The 25762-nt window shown below is 36.8% G+C and overlaps 1 protein-coding gene across 1 annotated transcript in view; it reads right to left on the bottom strand.

The window, feature by feature from the left end:
• Positions 1 to 3412: 3412 nt before the first annotated feature.
• Positions 3413 to 25762, bottom strand: part of SYCP1 (synaptonemal complex protein 1) — an 88026-nt gene continuing 65676 nt past the window's right edge. The window contains exons 26-33 of the mRNA XM_088154023.1: positions 23057 to 23167; positions 18431 to 18523; positions 17983 to 18057; positions 14680 to 14706; positions 13572 to 13712; positions 9965 to 10105; positions 4365 to 4451; positions 3413 to 4277 (exon numbers count right to left, since the gene is read on the bottom strand). Of these exons, the coding sequence (XP_088010149.1) occupies positions 4134 to 4277; positions 4365 to 4451; positions 9965 to 10105; positions 13572 to 13712; positions 14680 to 14706; positions 17983 to 18057; positions 18431 to 18523; positions 23057 to 23167 (819 nt within the window). The 3' untranslated portion in view covers positions 3413 to 4133. The remainder of the gene's footprint in view (positions 4278 to 4364; positions 4452 to 9964; positions 10106 to 13571; positions 13713 to 14679; positions 14707 to 17982; positions 18058 to 18430; positions 18524 to 23056; positions 23168 to 25762) is intronic.

Genomic DNA, 25762 nt, shown 5'->3' with positions numbered 1-25762 from the left:
TAGACTACTGCAATGCGCTCTACATGGGGCTACCCTTGAAGAGTATCTGGAAGCTATGGCTGGTCCAGAATGCGGCCGTGCGGGCTATTTTTGGAGCCCCGAGAAGGGCCCATGTAACACCATTGCTCTGTGAGCTGCATTGGGTACCAGTTTGCTTCCGGGTCCAATTCAAGGTGTTGGTTATTACCTTTAAAGCCCTACATGGCATGGGGCCAGGCTACCTAAGGGACTGCCTCTCCCCTATGACTTCAACCTGTCCCACCCGTTCACACAGAGAGGCCATGCTTTGGACCCCCTCAGTAAAAGAACTCCATCTAGTGGGGGCCAGAAGACGGGCCTTCTCTGCAGTAGCCCCCGCTCTTTGGAACATTCTGCCCCCGGAGGTGCGATTGGCCCCCTCACTCCTGGCCTTCCGAAGGACCTCGAAGACCTGGCTCTGTCACTTGGCCTGGGGCGGGGAGGGTATATCTCAAGCAGGGAGATGGCTAGCCCCATAGTGGCTGGCTGTTCCTGGCCCGATGTTCCATCTTCTTGGATTGTTCTTTTTTAGTATTGTTTTAATTTTATATATATTATGCATTTTATATATATTTATAGTTTTAATGTTTTTGTAAGCTGCCCAGAGTCCCCTATTGTGGGGGAGACGGGTGGTGGAGAAATCCAATAAATAAAAATAAAATAAATATATCCTACCCTTGTATGAAAGAATGTAGATCTGACCTTGGGAAGGAAGAAGAGAACAATGAACCCTTAAGAGAGGAGAAAAGACAACTCAGTCCTGAGAAAGTAGACTGTGAGAAAGACTCAAAATAACCATGTCTTGATTTTGTCTGCTATAAGATGGGAAGCCCCTCCCCCACAAGCCCTGCTATACTGCCTCATCATGGCAGGGGGGTGTTCCTGGGAGGGATGAGCAAAGAATGCCAGGAGTATGCCAAGATTATCTACTCCTAGCAGGATCAGCCAAGCATGAAGGTCATCCCAGCTGCCCAGCTAAAGCAGCAGGCACGTATATGGAGTAGCAGTGGAAGATGCTGGAGGCGGATGATCACTTTAGTGACAATGGCAAAGGCATCAATTTGTACTGTGTGAAAGAAGGCAATGGTAAACTATTCCTGTATTTTTACCAAGAAAACTACATGCGTAGAACATAATTGTTGATACCAGATGATGGGCCCTTCTGGTTGGAAGGTGCTCAACGTGCTACCAAGGTAGAGTTGTACTAATGGTGTTTATGACATGGCAAGATTAAAGCCTTTGGGACACCTAGTTCCTCATGTTGCTATACAGGAAAAAAAATCTGAGGCTGTAAAGACAGAATTCCAGTGGGAACATGGTATGTAAGAAGCATGAATACGGAAAAAGCCTACAGAGTAAAAGATGAAATTAAATGACTACAAATTGATATCTTGGACATCTGCAAATTGAGATGGACTGGGATTGGATGCTTTCAGTCAGATGATCACACTGTTTACTACTCAAGACATGAAAAACAAAGAATGGCTTTTTTTTTGTAAAGTAAGGAAGGGTATAGCAAGAACAGCACTTAGCTACAATGCATTCACTGTCTGAATAACATCAACTAGACTTTGTGGATAGCCCTTCAATATGCTCCAACCAGTGATACAGAAGAAGAGGAGGTTGATGAGTTTTTCAATCAAGTTGAGTTTGAAATCAACAGAATGGAGCTTTGAGACCACCAGACTTCCTCCCTATAGGCACAGGGTTCTGTTATAAAGTAGAAAGACAATATAGATGAAAATTATTATATTTTCAAATATATATGCATTTTAAACAGTGTGATATGAAACCAACCTTAACAGTTCAGGCTGAAAGAAAATTTAGCATTTGTTTTAAAGATTGAGGCTATTTATTGAGTTTTTAAATTAAGTAGCACTGACCTGTCTCTATTATTTCATTGCAGTAGGAGAAGCTCATTTCACAAATACAGAGACTTATCTAACTATTGGATTTGCCATTCTTATAGGACAGAGAATTCTAAGGTTGGGTTTATATTCTTAATATAGAAAAGGAAGGTATCAATGATTGATTATTCACACTACACTGAAATAGATGAGTGTATTTTTAATCAAATATTAATTTTTAGGCAGACAATGATTTTATTTGCATTTTAATGTATTGATTTTCTTTTTTTTTTAATACTTTTTATTGAAGATTTTAACAATAGTAAAAGATAACACAAACTGAAATCAAAGAGACATAAAAGAATAGAAAGAAGAGATAAAAGTGCAGAAAGAAAAAGAAAAAAAGAAAAAGAAAATGTAAATGTAAATGTAAAGAAGCAACTTCCGAACTTCTTTACAAATACAAGCAAACTTAGTATTTCTCTACCCTTTGATATTACAGTACATAAATCATTTCTTCCCATATCTCAACCTTTATCCATACACAAATCCAAGTATCATTAACATTTCTGTCCAGTATCAGCAAAAAGTCCATAAAGGGTTCCCAGAACTTTATAAAAATATTTCTTGTTTTAACCCTGACCAAACAGTTCAACTGTTTATATTACTTTCTTTTGCTCCTAACATTCTTAATTGCTGCCATAGGATTTGATACTAACACCATGTACAAAACACATTTCTATTTTCATTTTAAAACACATGGAGTACTGGCTATCTGACCTTTGGATGAATTTAGGTGCTACACTGGAAGAAGTGAATATGTGCAACAGTTAGATCCTAACAAAAGCATTTCCCTTTACAGTAACGATTTTTATTAAAGTTCTGATCACACCTGACTTTTTGTAATCTAGCATGGATATTGACTATTCTGTATGGATACTGAGTTTAAAATGCTTTACTGAATAAAGAATTTAATTCTTGCTTGTTTGTATCTATACTATTTTCCCAATGATGTAGTTTGCTCAAGTCTTTTAGTGAGCATTTATGCTACTTCAGAAGACACATTTGTAGTATCCGAATGCTTTTAATTGCCAGAAAAGCAACACAGGTGAGATGGCCCCAAAACCTAGGTGTTGGCAATGGAAACTGCATCAAGAATTTAATTGAATCTCAGCATGATGTGGTATGAAGATGATGAGCTTCAAAATGATCACTTATCCTTTAACACAACCTGGAAAATTTAGGTTGATTTTTTTCTCCTGGAGAAAAAGACTCAGATCTTTTCCCAAATTATGAAATATTTCAGTAACACTAGGAAGGTTATAAATGATTGTGTTTTTTGATATGGCTAAAAGAGACATTTGGATCTTTGTGCTAATTAAGAATAATAACTCAGTGTGAGAAAAAAAATTTATTACCACAAAGTATTTCCAATAACAGTCAATAATTTTCTGTTTCCCAGATAGAAAAGCTATTCAGTTTGAGCTTGTTTCATTGATAGTATTGTACCTAGGTAAATAACATAAACATTTCATTCTTTAAACTGTATTTTCACTAATGTTAATAATGGCAACATTCTTATTTGTTTGCATTAACTTACATCTGTTGAATATATGGGAAGACTGACAAAGGCTTAAGTGAAGAAATCTTACTTTGCTTTTCAGCTGATTTTCTACTGAGGCAGCATAGGCTATTACTTCCACTTACTAGTGATTGTTCTTACTCACAGGTCAAAACCTGTAAGGGAGGGATAAGATGTGTATTCTTCCCACACACACAACTGTATTTGTAAGAAATGGATTGCTTTATAAGCACTAAGGTAAGCTTTTACCAGATGAATTCAACATATATGGTCTTTTCAAAAGAATTGGAATACATTACCGTAAAAATGAATGTTATTGAAACAAAATGTAGAAAATAGGCATGTGTGAAGTGGAGCTGCTTTGCAGAGCTATATTGACTTTGATCACTGAAGCATTTCTTTCCAGCTCAGTCAATGAGGTGGGTTTCACTGTAAATATCTGTGGAAGTATCTTATGTGCATGCATGTACAGAAGACTATATAGAAGCAGCAGTGGCCTCTTCAACATGGCTAGCCCATGCTGCCCTTGATAGGTATTAGGATCCACTTTGCAAAACAGCCTCAAGGGGCATGTCAATCTATGTGCCCACTGAGGCTTCACACAATGCTAATAGAAAAGTAAAGTTGAATTTAAATATGGTAACTAAACAATTAATTCCTACTTCTAAAGAGAAGAAAGATTTAGTTTAAGTAAAGAGCTTTCCAGCTTCCTTCATTTTTTTTCTTCTGTCCATTTTGGAGATTGCAGTCCATCCTGCCTCTCGCATCTTTCTTATAGTGGTAAGTTTCATTGAAGATCCTGGAGTTTTCAGAATAGATGGAGCTTTAATCTATAGATAAAATGCTTGAATTAGTATTTGGTAAGAAGCCATTTTGAAGTCTGTTTTGGCTTCCAGAAAATTACTAAAATACTGTACCTGTTTTGGTGTCATGACGCATAGATGAGAAGATTCTGAATAGTCTTTACTCAGTTTCTTAAACATTTCTTGCTCTGTTACAATACTCTTGTGGAAAAAAAGGAAATATGTTAAAAGCAAATATTGGCATCCACAGAATCTTTTTTTTTCATGTTTCACTATATTAGATCCTGGAAAAACTAAATTATATCTAATTTAGGGTGTTACATTAGCCACTGAAATGTACTATTCCCTCTCTCTCTCAATTCACAAAGAAGGTGATCTAAATTCACAGTAGGAAAGGAGGTCTACTCTTGGCATCTCCTCCATAGTAATTTCTCCTGCCCTCACTGCTTCCATAACTTTATAGGATGAGGCCATGTTAGTCTATGGTGGAAAAAAAAGAGACTCCTAATTTTTTTGCTTCCACAGCAATAATGTAGGGCTACTGTATACAGGTAGTCCCCGGGTTAAGAATGCCCAGTTTAGAGACAACCCATGGTTAAGAACAGAGCCTACTGTAGCAAAATTTGAGTTAAATACATAATGATTCAAGTTAAATGCATAATGGTTTGAGTTAATTACACAATATTACTTATACAGTATTATACAATACTGTTCTGGCTTACATACAAGTCTGACTTAAGGACAGACCTTGGGAATGGAATTCATTCTTCAACTGGGGACTACCTGTATAGGAGACAGGATAGTAGCAAAGGGATACAGAAAACTGTACCACTTTGCTACAACTGACTGATTGTCTGATTTTTTGCAGTCCAGATAATATCTTTACATGACAAAGGTTCATCTTACATAGTTTAACATAAAATACATATTACAATGGATAAGTCCTCAAACTCTCTCATCAAAAGTAACCTTATCATATGTCAATCTTCCTGGAATATATCATTCAGGTAGTTGGTGAACACAACAGTATAATGCAGTTCTCTAAACAATATTTCATTCTGTATAATCACTTTAAAAAGTCTCAGCAGACTAATTAGGCATGGCATTTATAAATGAGAAGAATAAACAAGTACCATTAAAATCAAGAACCAATACAATGTAGATTTTAGAAACTTCTGGAGGAAAACACTGAATGCTTACAGATGGTCTGGAAGGAACTCTAGATAAATTAATTTGGAATTATTTCCATATTGTTACAATATACCATATACCAAATAATTAACTGGAATCCTACAGCTATGAAGAATAAAAAGTATGCACAGTTGACCATCCTTTTATTACGTAAATGTGGATTTCATTACACTGAATTCAATTATCTTGAATGCCCATCCTTAGACATTGGAAAAATAATTTCCAAGTGAAGAATCCAGTGCATTCTACAAATAATAGAGCTGTGTGCAGCATTTTGAGAGGCATATTTGTGCCCTGCAACCACTGCAAGGTCTTTCCTGGACTTCTGGGTTTGCATGGACATTAATAGAAGGCACCTGCTTCATGTAGCCCTAATGAATTATCATTTGCCTGCTTCTCTGAATACATTCTAGATAACCAAATAGGAAAACTTTCAAAAAGATACATAAAAATATAAATAAAAAGTTGTATGGGAAGGATATATATTTCTGTGGGCTAACAATTTATTTTACAAATCAGGAAATGTTCTTTCCAAATTCTTGGAGTTTTTGTTAGTTACTCTCTCCACTAAGCCCTGCTTGAGGGATTCCAAGGATACATGTATCTGGTTAGCCACCTAAAGAGAAAATAATACTGAACTACGTAGACAATAATGATGGTTATATTGTACTATATGTCTAAAAGTAATCAGATGTTCAGTATCCAGTCAGCTCTAATTTATAAAATATCAAATATTATTTCATAGCTTACACAATTTTTATTCTTAATCAGTTTCTGGCAAGTTTTGTAAACTGCAACATAAAAGGAAGCAACTTTGCATGTTATTGAGGCACTGAAATCCATCAATAGCATTTGTAAGTAGGTGTGATCAACATGCTCTGGTAATTTTGACAAGTATCAGGGAGATTAAAAAAATACACAAATTTCTGTATAGCAGGCAACTGAAAAAGGGCATGCTCAGCAGTCCCAATTTGCTTATCTTACAAAGGCATAATTATTCCATATATAGGTTCTTCCTGTATTTCTCTTCTGCAACTGTGGAAGGAAAACATTTCAAACACAGCAGTGTAAAAGCCTTCTGTACTTTGGAGCTTCTAAACTTTAGTAAACTTTAATAAAATTATTACTAATTGCTGGAGTACATTGCTGGCAGTACTAAACATTTCCAATTCCCAGGGAACAATTAGGCATTCTAGCTAGAACACATTGCTGCTTAGTGTCCAGAATTCACTGCTACACCACAGTACAAACTTTCCATATCACAAAGAGAATAGGTTATCAGGAGAAAACCTAAGAGAGTTAACTTCAACTTTAATGTTTTCTTCCATGTGAATTGGAAACCACCATCAAGGATTAAATGGGCTAGCTGCATAGGAAAATAGAATGACTAACTAGTATTTTTAAGATCAAAGATTCAGGTCTGACATTAAAATAACCATACCCTTGCCTCTACTTTCATCATGTCTGTATCAAAACATAAAGTTGTTTTAGGAACATATCTTCACCTGAATCTCTGGGCTTAAAAATTTAGCAATTAGGGATCTAAAATACCTGTGCCCAACCTTTCCCTGAAATAGCTTAAAGGCAGCTGGGATTTAAATACCACATGTAGAACTCAACAATTGAAGGTTGACAATTGCAGTTCTCTAGGCATAATGGAAAGAATATCTTGTATGTGCTTTCCTACTACCAGAAAAATGAAATGCCATTCCCAGATACTTAGAGCATATTATCTCCATAATTAGGTGCCCATCTGTTCACCAGATATGTGTTTTAGATTTTCTGGCAAAAATCATAATTTTAATCTTTTGTCATTAATGTCCAAAGCTTCCTTTTACAGAACCATGCATGAAAGGACTTTCAAGGTTCTTCTTCATTTAGTAGGTGTTCTGAAAGAAATGGCTACATCATCCATGTATAATATAGTATTTATTTCTCCTCTACCGAAGCAGCACTTTTTCCAACAGATTTTCAATCATAGCCTACTATGTTTTTTTGACTTGCAATAGTTTGCTACTTTCTTTTCCTTTAAGAGGGAACTCAGTATTATCTATTTGTGTCTACTTACTCACTTTTTTCCTTGGGAAAGTTTCTGTTACACATGCTTGCTGTCCATCTACTGTAGCTACTAATTAAGAGTTAAATATTCTTTTAATTCCCTTACTAACCTGACTTAAATTATTTTGTCTTCTGTTTTTATTGAGTGGGGCCTTGATGTATTTTCTCATTGGGATTTAGTTACAAATTTTAATTTCCCACATTTTGTTTGCTCTTTTTACAATTTACTGGGATTAAAGTTTTAAATGATTCATTGAAAATGGCAGCTGCTGTTAATGAGCCCTTTACTGTTTCCAATATATAAAAGATTTATTTTGGTTCAAGTAAGAACAGATTCATAAAGGTTGGATTAGAATTTTTTCCCCATTTCATCTCATCTTATTGTGCTTTTCATGTCCTCCAGTCTGGCTGTCCCTCCCTTATTTTTTATACGGATTCATGCTTAGTTAGATCTGACCTTGAATGTGATTGAGCGTAGCAGCTTATCTTCTGTTGGAAAGTAATGTAAATTGGTGCTCTTTTCCAATCATCATTGTTTCCCTCTGCCTCAAAAAGAGTCCAACCTTTTGCAGAGGGAAATATCATCATCTTTAAAAACCTGTACAGGAATAATTTGAAACTTCTTTCCCCTGCCAGCTCTCCCGCCCTCAAATCTCCACCTTTCTTGCAAGAAGAAATGGGAATGTACTGTAAATGTTATTATGTTTGTTTTATAACCAGGATAAATTAGGAGCCACCAAGTGTCATTAGGTCATTTTGGTAAATCTGTCATCAAAGAAGCTGGTGAAAAGGGAGCCCCCATTCATCTCATCTGCAGTAATCTATACCATTGTTTTGTATGGTTGAAGAAAGTTTCTACTTTCAAAAGTTTGTACGCTCAATGCAGGTGATGGTAATGTAATAATTGTCTCATAAGGACTTGTTTTCCCAATCTTTGTCATCTCTATATTGTCAACCCACTTTCCTTGAGAAGTTTTATACTGCTTATTCACATGGTATATCAATACTTCTCTTTCATGATTCCTCCTTCTAAACCTACTGCACCTCTCTCAAAGAGAAGCTTGATCTCATCTATCATGTTATTAACTGCCAGTAAGTAGTTGTAAACTGAAATTTAAACAATTTTGGCCACTAAGTACAAGTCAACATCAACTTCAGTGCAAGAGATTTCAATTCTTACATATTCACATCCTCCCCATCGTCTAATTGCATTCCATCTCAAAAGATATACGTTCTTCATTCTTCCAGTACAACACTGAAGAATTATTAAGAGAAGTATAAGAATTGAAATGCAACTCACTTATCTTGTGCCACTGTAGCAAGTCTTCTATTTTAAGTTGCTTTGCATCTTTAGCATTATTCTGCAAGTCCAAGCTCTTTCTACATCATTTCCTTGTTTTGATTGTACATTTCTTTGGTCATATTTCCCTATTTTATTGCTAATGCACCCCCCCACTTCTCAAACAATGTAACAGGCTTTGCAAAAAAAAAAAAAAAAAAAAGAATAAAGTGAACCCATCCAACAAATCAGAAGCAAAGGACCTGTCATGGAATCTCTAAAGCAAAATGCTGTTTCTCCTACGGTCTTTCTTACTATGTTGGCAATATTTCATTATCTAATGGCATGGGACCAAGTTACTTAAAGGACCGCCTTTCCCCTATGACTTCAACCCGTCCCACCTGGTCACACAGAGAGGGCATGCTTCGGACCCCCTCAGTAAAAGAACTCCATCTAGCGGGTCCAGAAGGCAGGCCTTCTCTGTGGTAGCCCCCGCTCTTTGGAACATTCTGCCCCTGGAGGTGTGATTGGCCCCCTCACTCCTGGCCTTCCAAAGGACCTTGAAGACCTGGTTCTGCCACTTGGCTTGGGGCGGGGAGGGAACATTGCAAGCAGGGAGATGGCTAGCCCCATAGTGGGCGGCTGTCCCCGCCCTGATTTTCCATCTTCTTGGATATTTTTTTTGTTTCTAGTATTGTTTTAATTGTATATATGGTATATATTTTATATATATTTATAGTTTTAATCTCTTTGTAACCCGCCCAGAGTCCCCTATTGTAGGGGAGATGGGCGGGAGAGAAATCCAATAAATAAATAAAAAATAAATAAATAATGGTTAACAATCAAAGTGAGAGACAACAAAAGATTCTCAGATGCCATCTTCCTGTTCCTCTCCTATTTTTACATTTCTCCAATCACATCATCTACACCTGTAACTTCACCATTTTTCAATATTCTCACATCATTTATAACTTCCTTTTCATAATTTTTTATCAAGACCTGATGAATGTCCTGCTCTTGGTCTAAAAATATGAATTACAAAATCAAGAATAACAGTTGAAGCTATTTAAATTACATTAAATATTAATATTTAACATTAATAAAATAATTATATTTTTAGAACATATGCTTCCAGCCACTTCATTTTTTTTTTTAAAAAAAGAGAGAATAATTTTCAAATTAATACCAGGAGGTCAGTGTTGTCAGAGCTGTCTGACCGAGTATCCAATTCCAAAATAACTTTTCTTTTCTTTTTTCTTTCTTCTGAAAGTAAATTGGTGCTTTCTGTTACCAGTTTAGATTTTGGTGGTGTTTTCACAGTATATGTCTATGTAAAATAAAACATTAAAAACACATTATTTTGGCTTTTGAACAGTTAAACCATAAGCTCCTGGTTCTTAAATCCTTTTAAGCAGTATAATGTTAAGTGTCTAACCTGATGCAATTCCTTATGGTTTATAGGGAAGGCAACCATTAATGCAATATTCTGGGTAAAGCAACTGAACAAAGGTAAAAGCACATTAATGTTTTTGCTTGTTTGTGCATGCACAGAGGACTTGAACCCTGGGGGGAGGGTATAGAACATCTTGATGAATCAAAGTGATAATATTCCCAGTGAGACCACCCCCAGGGAAAAAAAACTCAAATACATACATTAGAGGAATAATGATTCCTGTAAACCTTTTGAGGAATGCCTAGGGTTATATTACATCATACTATACAGTATTACATTACATTATATTATTTTATATACCCGTAATCAAAAGACTTACTCCTGGTGTTTTATAGTATAGAATAAAAAATAAATACATTAAGAAAATGCTAAAAATAATAAAACAAGCCCAAATAAGCCCTATCTCATTTAACAATGAAAAAATCTACAGAAAACACTGCTGAGACTTCACTGAACACTGCTGAGATTTCACATAGGATCAGTGGGAGTATATACGCCTTATCCAGAGCCCAGTAATGGGGAATGGTGGGAACAGTGATCCAAATATTTAGAGAGGCAAAGATTTCTGCCCTATAATTGTAGATATCTTATGACTGGTATCTAGTTTGTCACTAGTAATCTGCAATAAAATGTAGGAACAGGTTATTTCACTAGTATTAATGGATCAAGACTAATAAAGTGCTAGAGATACTTTTTCTTATGTGTAATATCAGATATGAGAGCACACAGATGTCAGAAATAGCTTGTTGTTCTGGCCATAGTATATTCTACAAGTACTGTAAGGTGCACTTACTTTGTTTCATTAATTTAACTGTTACTAGAAGAGAAGGGGTCCTCTTCCATTTCTAATTCTCCTAGTTTTTTCAATAATTTCTTCAGTCTTTTTTCTTATAAGTGAAAATAATTAAGGAATGAATAAGGTAATAAGTTACAAGGTATCCTTTGACTGGGAGCTGCCCTAGGCAAATGACTAGTATGTGGTAATCTGAAAGTAAAAGATATGATTGAATTTTTTTTTATCGGGTTATCTGAGGGACCGTCTCTCCCCAATTACTTCTGTCAGTTCCACCCGGTCTGGCAGAGAAGACATGCTGGGGTCCTATCTGCCAGGGAATTAAATTTGGTGGGTCCCAGGAGGCAGGCCTTCTCTGCTGTGGCGTCCATCTTGTGGAATATTCCCCCCCACCCAGAAGTGAGACTAATTCCATCCCTCGCAATATTGCACAAGTCCCTCAAGCTATGTGATCTGGCCTGGGGGTCCCAGGGGACCGGGGAGATTTTGTGATGGATCCCTTATTGATATTATCCCCTCCTGTTTTGTGTACTTTTATAGTTATTTTTACTCGTGATTGTTTTTTATGTATTTATTCTTTTTAGTTGTTGTATGTCCAGAGCAACTTTTATGTGAGATGGGCGGCTATATAAATGCAATAAATAAATAAATAAATAAATAAATAAATAAATATTTTGTCTCACATTCCAATCAGAAAAGAAAGAAAACCCAACACTCTTATTCATATATCCCATTTTTTAAATAATACGTTTTATGGAAGACAAAAATCTGAAGGGACATATAAAAGAAAGTTTATTAAGAATTTGGAATTCTTGGAAGTCCAATAATTTCACCACTAGCATCACCATCAAACACTTTCTACTTCAAGGATAATTATAGTAAGAAAGTTCTGATCACATATGCCTATATGATACACTTGGACTCAAGAAATAAACAAAAGATACAAGATGCAACAAGATTACTTAATTTTATTATCAACAAGATTAAACCAAGGATCTACCATGGTTAATGTATTTGCAAGTAACTGGAAAAATAAAAAGTGATGTCAGAGAAGAAGGGGTGATCTTGAGAAAGATGACAGAATTTGAAACACAAGATAATTTATTAGGATGTACTTATGTATTTATACACAAAATATGATAATGAAGACAGAACAAATTAAAAATTGCATGATAAAATGAATGTAAATTTTTAAAGAAGTAATAACAGTGGAGCAATGGGAAGAACTATGGAAAAAATCAATAAAATTTACATCAAGCCACAATCTGAGAGAAAATTGGTATAAAATGTTCTATAGATGGTATATAACTCTGGCAATAATTGCCAAGATAGACAAGTCATATAGCAATAAATATTGGAAATGCTATAACAAAGAAGCAACTTTTTATCATATGTGATGCTCATGCAAAAAGACTCAAAAGTATTGGAAAGAAATACACCAAAGCATCCAGAAAATTCTGAAAATAAAATCTTAATGGAAACCACAAATACTTTTATTAGAAATGATCCCAGAGAGCACAAATGAAAAAGCATCACAACTTAAGCATCGTAACAGTGAAAAGAATCAATCTGGCACAACATTACAAAAGAGAAACCTTGCTGACAATACAAGATTTGGAAGTCCAAAATCAGAGAATATGTGGCAAAGGAAAGATTGACTGTATATATTCATAACAGAAGTCTAACCACATTTAAGAAGGAATGGCTTCCTTATATACAACATATAATACAGCAAGACAAGTTAAGACACTTAGAATACAGTTTTTGAAGAAAAATAAAAACTGTTTAAACATAATTAAAACAATCTAAAAAGAAATAAGTAATGACTGTAGATGTTTAAAGCATAATATAAAAATACTTAAGTAGAAGTTAGCAGTCATGGAAAAAAAAGAGAAAAGAGAAAAAGCAAACAAAAGGGGTGTCGCTTGTATGATTTTTCTTATAAACACAGTTTTGCTTTCTAATTTTTTTATTTAATTTTTAATTTTTACTCATTTTTCTTAATAACTACATTAAATCTCATTTTTTGAATTCTCATATCAACCTTCACCTCAGTGTAACACTTATGCAACAGCAATAATAATGTTACTTTTTTAAAAAAGATCAATAACAACACAGAGGAGTTAGAGATTATATTTACACATATATTATTATATGTAGGTATTTTATTCCTCCCTCACCCCCTTTTTCTTTGTTTTGTTTTCCTGTTGCTTCCCCACTTGCCACCCCCTTTGAGTCAGTGTTGTCCCTGCAGTTTTCTTGGCAACATTTTTGGAAATGGTTTGCTATTGCCTCCTTCCTAAGGCTGAGGGTGACTGGCCCACTCAGTTGGCTTTGGGCCTAAGGCAGACTAGAATTCACAGTCTCTTGGTTTCTAGCCTGGTGCCTTAACCACTACACCAAACTGACTCTAATTAATAAAAATATTTTTAAATCATATTTTTTCAAAAATTAAATGGTTAATAAATGAAAACCACCTTCTCAATAATCATCTCTATGAAACTAAAATAAATAAAAAGGAAATAAGAGAATTTGTTAGAAACAAACCTTGGCAGGTGTCCATGAAGATTTCTCTGTATATTCTGTATTAACAGATATAAAATGTTGACGTATGTCCTTTTGGGAATTAACTGACAGAGAGTCTGAACTAGCAGCTTTAGGAATTTCTACAAGTGGTGTTTGTATTTTCTAAAATTAAATATAGCAAGAACAGTAGAAAAGAATGAAAACTAACTTGAATTAAGCTAACTCGTAAAATGAAAATAAAGCAATTATTATTTCAAAGTATAAAAAATTCTGACAAAGAAAGGTAACCACTCACTTTATGCTTTTTATTCTTTCCAGCCCAACAGAACATTGGAAAGAAATTACCTTAAGGACTCTCGACTCTACCCGTCTATCAGCAGGACTGTGTCTGAAAACTGAACAAAACTAAGCCAAAACCGGAGGGGGTGGGGGTGGATGCTGAAGAAAGAAAGATTGAGTTCAGAAATGAATTATCAGGTTGGAGCCTGTGGAGAAAAAAAATCCACAGTATATCCCTGCAGGAAAGGAGTTAGATAATGACTTGAATTATTGCTCACTGTCCCATTCTAAGCTGTTCCCTCATCCCTCCTAGTAAAACAATCCATATTAGAGTATATACAGCCTGCTTTCTGCTTCCCAACACATGCATACCCAGAATCATATACAGGCACAACACAAGTAGAAACACAGTCACATACAGAAACACAACATATTATTTTGTTACACATAATACAGATGCCTCCTGTGGCCACTACTGGTAAAGGAGTTGGAAAGCACATCAGAAGCTATGTTCTGCATACTTTCTCTATCTTGTTTATCCTTTCCAAACTGGAGGAATACTGGGAAGAAATTATGTAAGGGGTTTTGGGACACTGTCCATCAGCATGATAATACTTTGGAAACTGAATGTAGCAAGACTAAATTTGGTTTGGTTTGGGGGGAAGAAGGAATAAAGTAAGGTTAAGGTTCAGAAATGAGGCAGACCAGTTAGGGGCCTGATGAGAAAAAAAAACAAACCTTAATGCAACCCGCTAAGCCCCCCTCCCTCCTGGTCAATATGACCTTGAGCAAAACTATTATGAAGGAGTTGGAAAGTATTCTAGAGCCATGGTATCCATGCTTTTCTTACCTTGTTTGTTTCTCTGGCTAGGTTTTCCTGAAGGCAAAAAAATAATCAAGTAAAAGAAGGATTTTTTATAAAATATAACATGTTCCCCGCATCTAAAGTAAAGTTTAATGGTATGTTTTCTCCTACTTTTCCACTATTTAGATGAACTAGACAAGGATGTCCACTTTCACCCTTGCTTTTTAACATTTGTGTGGAACCCTTGGCTTGTGCTATTAGACAACACAGGGAGATCTACAGAGTAGTACACAACTCAGTTGAACACAAATTGGTTTTATTTGCAGATGACATTCTTTTGTTTATTTCTAAACCTCACACTACTCTTTCAGTGTTGATGCAAAAGGTAGATGCCTTTAGTACAATAGCAGGATACTCCATTAACTGGTCCAAATCAGAATTGATGCCAATAGGTGAAAATTCGATTACCCATTCATTTAAGGAATATCAATTCTGTATTTATCTAAGGGGTTGGCTAGCCCCTTAGAGCCCTGGCATTTGCTGCTCTGAACCATCGACCTCCTGGACTCTTTCTTTTTTAGTAATTGTTTTATATAGGTTTTATGTAATTGAATTTTTATTTATTGTTTTAATGAGTTGTAAGCCACCCAGAGTCCCCCATTAAGGGGAGATGAGTGGGGATACATTTAATAAATAAATAAATACATTTGTACCGAATCTACTAAATATTTAGGTATGTGTTTACTGAAGGATATAAGTCAGCAACATGTAATATAAATAAATATAGAGAGAGGTTTCTTCAGATATTGATAGATGGGAGTCATTAAACCTCACCCTTTGGGGAAAGGTGAATGCTCTCAAAATGAATATTATTCCTAGATTAATTTATATTCTGAGAAGAATTCCAGTTTTTATATTTTCAGAAAATAAATTCTTTGTTTAGAAAATTTCTATGGGGTTCTTCAATCCTGAGAATATCTTTACAGAAAATGCAATTATCTATCCATGAGGGAGGATTCAGCTTCCGAATCTGGAGCTATATCATCATGCTTACCTACTGTCAAGTATTACATACTGGAAGCTGATGTGGTGTTAATTTTCTGGTTTGGCCAACTTTGGAATACACATATATAACACCTTTGGTCAGATGGACAGTATTAGAATCTAAATATACTAAAACTCTCATATCTCTGGAAACAATTTTATCAGTTAGAAAGCTATGGAATGTAATGTCTAATCAAAAAAGATTTGACTGTTTTTCCCATGTCAAACTGACAATATGGGGAAACCCAACTTTAAAAATTGGGGAAAAGATGGTGATATGGAAAAATTGGATGGAAGTGGGGATATTGACTTTGGACCAACTGATAAATGATGAAGAGGAATTTTTAACATACTCTGGGTTAAGAGATAAATATCATCTATCAGCTGTAACCCAATGGCAATATTTACAGTCACAATGTTTGTTAATAACATTGTTTGGACCGTATTACACATATTTGCCTCTATTGGTATTGTTTGGACTAATAGCATTTTCAGCTAAGAGATATTAAAACAACTTGTTAAATCCTTTAAAACTAAAAAACCTACTATTAGTTTATATAGATATTTGTTATCAATAAATCAGTTTCATATGTAGATGTTAAGGGATGAATGGAATAAAGAATTAGAGGTTTCTATATTGCCTAGACAAGGGGAGAGTGTCTTAGCTTCTATAGCAAGAGTGTCAATGGACCTTAAACTACGACTTATACAACAAAAAATAATATTTAGAATTTACTGGACTTCACTACATCTGTATAGAAAAGGATTGTCAAAAATAGCATTTTGTTGGAGATGTAATAAGGATAATACCTCTTTAAAGCATATGTTGTTATAGTGTCCTATACTTGATAAGTTTTGGGAGAAAGTAGTGGACTATATAAATATGATTGTGCAACAAAAGCTAACATTTTCAGAGGATAATATACTTTTGAACTGTATAGGTATACAGTACATGGAATTTGACATCTGGACAACGTAAATTAATTCTCCATGCCCTTACTATGACCAAAAGACTGATATTGCAGCATTGAAAAGATAAATATATGGCCCCATTTATTCAATGGATTGAAGACCTGATTGCACTTGCCACTTATAAGCAGATTGCATATAGATGTAGACTTTGTATAGACAAGTATAATGAAATATGGGACTCATTTATACAAATGACAGTAGGTTAAAAAATTATAGTGATATAAATGTATTAGAAATATGTATGTACTTGAATAATATTTGCATTAAATAAGCATATATAGAATTGAAATTGTTTATTGTTATAATGACATATTAACACTTTTTTCTCTTTGTTGTATTTTTTCACTTTTTTGTTAAAACACTTTTTATGTGTTTTTTCCCCTCCTTTTGTAATTAAACATTTAAAATAAGTAAGTAAATAAGTAAATAAATAAATGTAACATGACTTGACTAAGAAGTCATTCAACTTCAGAAGGGACCTTAATACCACCTACTATATCTTCTTAGCCTGAAAGTTTAGCAAATGAAAATTGATAAATAAGCCTCATTTGACTTTCTAACTCAGTTGACTGAGTACATTGGTAAACATCAATATACAGTACCTAACTGTCTAAATTTATCAAAACTAAGCCAGTACAGAATTGGCTTGCTTTGACTCAATCTTTGTCCCAATTTGTTGACTTTATTGTACAACTCATTTAAGATAGTAGCTGAATGCTATCCACTTCAGATTTTTCCCAAGTTGGTAACACTTTAGGTCTTTGTCTTTAATCAGGTTTTATCCTATTTCATATTTAAAATATATTCTAAAAAGCAGAGAAATTACTTCATGATTGACAAATAGGGCAAACTACTGTACAAATTCAGGTTCTACTATAATCCCAAAAAGGTTTCTCCTGATATGAATTCACTGAAGATGCTACATGTATCTAAAATGTAGTACTGTTATTCCATAAAACATTCAGTGCTGAATACAGTATACTTTATAATCAATTTAATAATGCTTGATAAAATTTAGTAACAATGCTAAAAAGCACTATTAAAGAAGCATGTTTTATTTTCATTAAAAGTAATAAAAGGTGCTTACTTTTTTAAAACTTTCCCTTCAAGTCTATAACAACCACATTAATTAACTTGTAATTAAAAATCAGATAAGGTTTTATTTAAATGGATAGATTTTCTTTTTTCAGGCACATTACTACTGGATGACATCCATTTCATTCTACCATAATAAATTAAGACTGATATTTTAGTGCCTGGTCACATGGAAGAACATTAAGAATTCATTATTTGAACAGAAGTATATCTTTACCGTAAGTGCAGAAGACATACCATCTCATTAATTTCTCTTTTAAGTTGCTCCTGAAGAGAGAAAACTTCATTTTTCTTACAAGAAAGTTCACGTTCCTAAGAATAACAATTATGTGAGAATTAAAGTTGGGATAGATCCTATGAAATAACTCCCCAGTTTTTTAAAACAATAAAGAGTAAATTTGGCAGAAAAAGAGGAACTATGGAAAAAGTTGAACTCAAATCCTTGTGATTACATGGATGAAAACTCCATGTAGTTTTCACAGGAAAAATACAGAAGTGATTTGTTCTTGTCTTTTGCCAGGATACTTTTTTAACCGCCCAGTCTTGCTCTGGGATTTTCTAGTGTTTTTTCATCGAAGTACTAACCAGTATGGCCATGCAAATACTTCAGAAAAAAAAATTGGAAAGTTAAAACACCTGCATCTAATGCACATCAGTCTGAAAATAACTTAGAAGACATCCTTACCAAAGATTCTATTGCTGATGATAGTTCCTGCTGTTTTGTCTTATAATATTCTAATTCTGTATCCTTTTCATCCACTGTTTTATCATATTGGTGCTGTACAGAAGAGATATTTATTAATTAAAATAGTATTACATTCCATATTGATTATATGCCATCAAGTGATCATCAACTGTTAGAGATCACAAAGATTTTCCCATGACAATGTATTCCTAACCTTGTGAAATATCATTAAGAACTGAACTAAAAATGATACAGCATTTGCATGTAATTATTAGGGGAGTGGGAAGTGGGCGCATATTATCTCAATTAGGTAACTTCACGTCATGGAGGAAACACACTTTATCTTGACCAGCAACTTTTACTATGGAGATAACATATACCACTTTTGTTCTTCAATGAGAAGTATTGAATTGAAGTCAATCTGCTTCAAGCAGATGCCTCTTTCCAAGAACAGTAGCTTCTGTTAATGTGCGGCACATAAGACCCTTTTGTGGAGCACAGTGAAGTGACAAGGCCATTCTGCTGTTCTCTTCATCCTGAACAGTGCTCTTTTCATAAGGATACTTCTATTAATCACTTTGATCAAAACTTACTGGAAACAAAGAACCTCCTTGAAGTTCTGTAAGTGATAGGATTTTGTCTGTGAGTGTGCCCTATTCACATATAAATCAGTTTGGTTAAAAGTCTGTACAGACACTTCAGCATCTCACAACCTACTGACCACAAGGAGCAAATTTCCTCTTTGTTTCCTCTTTAAGCTCATTTACAGGTCCTGGTTGCTGTGGCTTGAAGGTGCCCCATTTACCATTTGTTGAATATATGTTCTCACAATGGAAACTCCATCTTCCCACCAGCCTGTTGCATGCTTAAGTTGGGCGAAGGTGTTCCTATGCCAGCAGAATACCTTCTGTGTGGATATTCTAGGTTGCAAGAAGGAGGAGCCTTCGGGTGAACAATCTGCTGGGTTCCAGTTGGCTTACTGCAGAACCACCACTACACATCTGATTAGTAGCTGTGTGCCTCTATGGCTAAAACAGTTGTGGCTGCCAGAGACCAGACACCTCACTGGAACTGCGCATTCCTTCTAATTTTTTGTTGCTTGGGCATGGGAATATCAAACATATGGAAGACCAACTACAGGTCTATCAGGAGACAGATATTTCTATAGGTAAGCAAAAATAAAGAAGGAAGCACTTCACCTAGCAACTTGGACAGATGAAGTGAGGGAGCAGCTGCAGAGCACTAAATCCTTAGCATGTGTGTGTGAGAATGTATGTATGTCTATATTTGTGTGTGTGTGTGTAGTGAGAAGAGATCTGAAATTGATCTCTTGATCATTCCAAGTTAGACTCCGAGCATGGGGCAGGGTCTGGGGAGATACTGGGGGACCATTCTTACCCAATTATCTGGGAACAGTTCAATCCTGTTGCTCCTGAGGAAGTGGACAGGGTCCTGTGGACTGTGAAGGCCACCACTTGCCATCTTGACCCATGCCCCTCCTGGCTGGTGAAAGCAGCTCGGGAGGTGACATGTGGTTGGATCCAGGTGATGGTTACTACATCCTTGCAGGAGGGAGTGTTTCCGGCTGCCTTTAAGGAGGCGTTGGTGCACTCCCTCCTCAAGAAACCCTCCCTGGATCCCACCGTACTGGACAATTTTCATCCAGTTGTGAGAGGAAAATTATTAGTAGCCTTTTAAATGTTATAATGTTAATTTTGATTGCATTTAATAAAAGCCAAGCTAGCTGAAATGTGGCCTTTAGGGCAATAACAGGAACTAGGTAAACTTGCTAGACTAAGCAAACTGTTGATGGGAAGGACATGGTGAAATTAGCACCAAGGATGTATGAATCCGTTGAAATCCTGGGAGTCATGCCTGTGGTTTGTGGTTTTTGAGGATAAAAGGGATTGCAACTAAGGGTCGGGACCACTTGGTCAAGCTATCTTGCCTGATAGCTTGTTCATGATGGTCCTCATTGCAATGTGAATCTAAGTGAGTACCTTGTATGCTATTGGTTGAATTTTATTTGCTTATTAAACTAACATTTAATAAAGCTTTTAGAACTTTGAAGTGACTTATGTTCTGGTGTGTCTGTCTCCCGTGTTTAACATGGTTTTTTCCCTGACAGAGTCTCCCACCTCCCCTGAGAAAGTGGTGGCTTCACAGCTCCAAAGGGTCCTGGAGGAAACGGATTATCTGGACCCCTTCCGGTCAGGTTTCAGGCCTGGTTATGGAACGGAAATGGCATTGGTCGCACTTATGGATGATCTCTGGCGGGAGCGGGATGGTCAAAGTGCGACCATCCTTGCTCTCCTTGATCTCTCAGTGGCTTTCGATACCATCGACCATGGTATCCTGTTGGGACGACTCAGGGAATTGGGGTGGGCGGCACAGTATTGTGCTGGTTCACCTCCTTTCTTCAGGGCCGATCCCAATCGGTGTTGATAGGGAGCAAGAGGTCCCATCCTCGGCCACTCCTTTGTGGGGTGCCACAGGGTTTGGTTCTCTCCCCAGTCCTTTTCAACATCTACATGAAACCGCTGGGTGAGATTATCCATCACCATGGGATGAGGTATCATCAGTATGCTGATGATACGCAATTATACATCTCCATCCCTGGTGAAGTAAGTGATGCCATGGCCACCCTTTCTCGGTGCCTGGAGGCTGTAAGGGTCTGGATGGGGAGCAACAGGCTTCGGCTGAACCTTGCTAAGACGGAGTGCCTGTGGGTTAATGGCTCCTCTGTATCCAGGACTTTGTCATCTTTGGTGCTCGATGGGGTGGCACTACCCCAGACAGACCCAGTGTGTAATCTGGGGGTCCTCCTAAACTCATGGCTCCTGCTTGAAGAGCAGGTGGCAGCCGTGGCAAGGAGGGCCTTTGCACAACTGGGTTGTGCATCAGTTACACCCTTTCCTGGATCGGGATGCCCTTCGAACAGTCACTCATGCCCTTGTTATCTCCCAGATAGACTACTGCAATGCGCTCTACATGGGGCTACCCTTGAAGAGTATCTGGAAGCTATGGCTGGTCCAGAATGCGGCTGCGCGGGCTATTTTTGGAGCCCCGAGAAGGGCCCATGTAACACCATTGCTTTGTGAGCTGCATTGGGTACCAGTTTGCTTCCGGGTCCAATTCAAGGTGTTGGTTATTACCTTTAAAGCTCTACATGGCATGGGGCCAGGGGACCACCTCTCCCCTATGACTTCAACCCTTCCCACCCATTCACACAAAGAGGGTGTGCTTCGGACCCCCTCAGTAAAAGAACTCTGTCTAGCAGGGTCCAGCAGGCGGGCCTTCTCTGTGGTAGCGCCCGCTCTTTGGAACATTCTGCCCCTGGAGGTGCGATTGGCAGGTGAAGGGTCACTCCTGGCCTTCCGAAGGACCTTGAAGATCTGGCTCTGTCACTTGGCCTGGGGCAGGGAGGGAATATCTCAAGCAGGGAGATGGCTAGCCCCATAGTGGCCGGCTGTCCCTGGCCTGATTTTCTATCTTCTTGGATTTTCCTTTTTTAGTATTGTTTTAATTCTATATATATTATGTATTTTATATATATTTATAGTTTTAATGTCTTTGTAAGCCACCTGGAGTCCCCTATTGTGGGGGAGATGGGCGGGGGAGAAATCCAATAAATAAATAAATAAATAAATAAATAAATAAAAATAATAAATATTTTCTCTTCTCCTGATCCAATAAGCACAAGGCAGATAATTTCACTGGCTGTGTTCCTTGAGATTTGACTGCCTTGTAAACATACAGCACTAATCTGAGCATATATTCAGAAGTAGGACCTATGTGTTTAATAGGGATATTTTCTAAAAATATGTGCATAGGAAGAATGATGGGGGATGGAGTGGGAGAGAGAAATTGTGCCATACTGGAACAGTGATTCAGTTTTCCAAACAGAAAAGATTTAACTGGAGAAGGGTGTTGCAGCACAGTACAGGGAGCCCCAGGAATCTATGTTCCTATTCAAGACAAAAGCTCAGAAAAGGTACTCAGGCTTCTCCCCATACTGTATGGTCAGAGGAATGCTTGAAGTGAGGAAAATGTTTGCAAAATGCTTAATCCATTTGGGACGTAATAAATCATCTCTGCTAATGTCTGTTATTCAGATCTCATCTCTCCCCCATTTTCTGCAAGAAAACATTGCTTTATAGTAACTAGTTACTAATCCTTGTTAGGTTAAATTCCTGCTTTCCAAGAGCAGAAATAAATTGCTTTTTCTCATAGAATTACAGGTTCAGAACAGGGAATTCAAAGTTGACTGAAAGAAAGAAAAGGATTTATCCTCCTCTCTACCAGGAAGTGCTGAGAATGAGTGCACGCAGTAGAAATGAAAGGTGAAGCAGATCTTAAATTTATAATAAATCCTCTACAAGACTTTGCTTCACTTAAATATGAGAGAGAAAAGTCAAAACTCACTTTCCAGAGCCAGGTTGCAAAGCCATGTGTAGGGAGAGGTAGTATACAATTTAAATATTTTATTAAAATAATATTTAAAAAATCAAATGGGATAGGGAGCCTGGTCCACAACAATGAAGATTTATGGGAGCACATGGTGTTGGTCCACATTGTATTATCTATCCCGGGTTTACATGTATATAAAGAAGAAGCTATGTTTACCTTATGTTTTTCCATAAGTGCTACCATTTCAGTGATCTTGTGCTGACATCGAATATCTGTTTCTTTCTGCATTGCCATTGCTTCATTAGCTAAAGAATTCATTGTTTCTACCTAGTAATAAGACAATATATATGACTGAGAGAAAATTATTAAATGAATTAAATTAAATTAATATACATTAAATTAATTATATTCAGTAGTCATATGTTCTGGATTCTCAGACAACGCCAAACAATATAAGGCAATCGCAGCTTCCAAAGGGCATTTGGAATTGGAATCTTGACTGTCTTTGATATAGAGCTAAGATAGTCATCAATCTGTTCTCCTGGGGGGGGGGGGGTTATAACATTAGGTGGGAGACATTACTAAAAATATATATTCCCATTATCCCAACCCATTACCCCATTCCCATCTGGGGTAAACATACTGGATGTGTCAGTTTTACTCGGAAAAGATAGTTCTACAAGGACTTAGGAGCCAAGCCATTACGGGCTTTAAAGGTCAAAACCAATACTGAACTATACCTGAAGGTATGACTCTAATGTGATAGTGTTCACTTTTCAGCACAAGGGCTGCTGTATCTTGTACCAGTTGTAGCTTGTATTGAAAAGTTGCCCTATGCAGAGGTACACTACAGAGGTAATGAGGGTTTGAGTTACCATTACTAACTCCTTCTGCTCCAGGTAGGGCTGCAATGGACACACCAAGCAAAGCTGAACAAAGGTTCTCCTGGTCACAGCCTCCACCTGCCCATCCAGCAGTAGCTGTGAGTCTAGGAAGACACCCACATCACAAACCTGCTTCTTCCAGGAGTGCCTTCCCCATCCAGAGTTAAAAGTGGAGCAAAGAACCAGATGACTTCCAAACAAACAGCAATTCTGTCTTGTTTGAGTTCAACCTCAGCTTGTTTAATTCTATCCAGATCCTCACTGCCACCAGGGACTAACCAATCAATACCTTGACAGCTTTCCAGTTCAGTTTAAGGATGTACAACTGGGTATCATCAGTGTACTGGTGATATGTCACCCCAAACTGACAAGATGTCCTTATCCAGCAGCCTCTTATTGATGTTAAACAGCAGTTGAAAAAATAGATACTTGTGACAGCCCATAAGGGACTGCCCAAGGAGCAGACCACTCTTCCCCAACAACTATCTGGAATCTACTAATACAGAAGCAGAACCACTTAAAACATGCCTCCATTCCCCAACTTTAGAGGTATACCAGTAGGATACATGGTCAATGGAATCAAAGGCCATCAACACATTAAGTAGGACCAAAAGGGGTGTGCTTCTCCCATCCAGGTCTCAATAAATGTCATCTAGCAATACTGTTTCAATCCTATCTCTGAGCCTGAATCCTAAGAATCTAAACAATTCATTTTCTCCGAGGCACTCTGCAGCTGAAGTAGACCAATGTCTCAACAACCTCCCCTAAAGAGGGAAGGTTGGAAACAAAGCAATAATTATCCAATGTAGCTGGGTACAAGGAAGGCCTCTTCAGGAGAGAAGAAATCCAATGTGAGAGGGGAAAGGATAGGAAAAATACTCATTAATTTCAGCATTTATTTCTTGCCTTGTTTTTATATATTCCTCACTCTTTGAATTTCTCCACTCCTAATATAATAATGATAACCCCTGTTCCCTTTTATTAATTTTTTCACTGGCACTGCACTAACTTTTTTTTCTTGCTTTTCAATCTGTATTTTTGGTAAACAGAAGGGCACAATAAAAGGAATATTTATTGTTGTCATTAAGGGTTTTTCTTGTTGATGTGAGGATATCCAGGAGCCTTTTACTCTCCTACTGAACTCAAAGTCAGCATCACCTCTGGGAAGAAAGAGGCCCTCAACAATGCAACATGGAAATTAGAAAATACCCCATTATATACCTTGAAAGGAAGAAGACAGGCAAGTTGGATTTTAAATACTTGGATCTAGATCAGATCTCAAGAGCCAGTATGATATAGTGGTTAAGATGATGAACTAGGAGTATATACTGTAGATTCAGATTCAAATCTACCTTTAGCCACAGAAACTCACTGGTTGATTTTGGGCCAATCACTCACTTTCAACTCAGCCTATCTCACAAGGTTGGTGATGTGGGAAAAATTAGAAGGAGGTGTACTCTGTCTTGAGCTTCTGGAGGAAAGGTGGGATGTAAATACTTTTCTTTTGGTATTTCTTTCTCCTCTTGAAAATGGGAGTAAGATGAGATTGGAAAAAGAAGCATCTGGCTCATATGCAAGGTTTATTTTGTTATCTTGCAGTTGTGGTCTAACTGTTGTGGTCTAACTGTTGTAATATTACCCCCTTCTTATTATTTGTATGAACTGATTATTTAACATGGTATTGCCTTCTTTCACCCTCTATTTGATCTTACTGTATTTCATAAACAATATAAGCTGATAAAGTCACCTTTGCTTCCAAAGAGAAGCCTAAAAGATTTATTTTGCCCTCTATCACGAACTGCAGGTGTGAGAAGAAAGCATTTATTTCTTGCCTCATTATCACAACTTTGAGGCTTTGCAGTGTTTCAGCTGTATGGAAATTTAAGACTACAACATCCTAGTTACGGCCACAGATATATAGGGATGGAAGAGAGACAAGGGTCTAAACTAAGGTTGTTTGCTGTTGTTGTCTTTAAGTGGCATTCACTGTTCCTTTCTCTGGTCATTATTTCCTCTGCCTCCTCTGCTTTTGCATGCA

This window comes from Python bivittatus, unplaced genomic scaffold, assembly GCF_059951505.1.
Source record: "Python bivittatus isolate LINGU-HERP-01145 unplaced genomic scaffold, Pbiv_v1 ctg000700_np1212, whole genome shotgun sequence".
Lineage (NCBI taxonomy): Eukaryota > Metazoa > Chordata > Lepidosauria > Squamata > Pythonidae > Python > Python bivittatus.
This window is presented reverse-complemented; position numbering and strand designations above follow the sequence as displayed.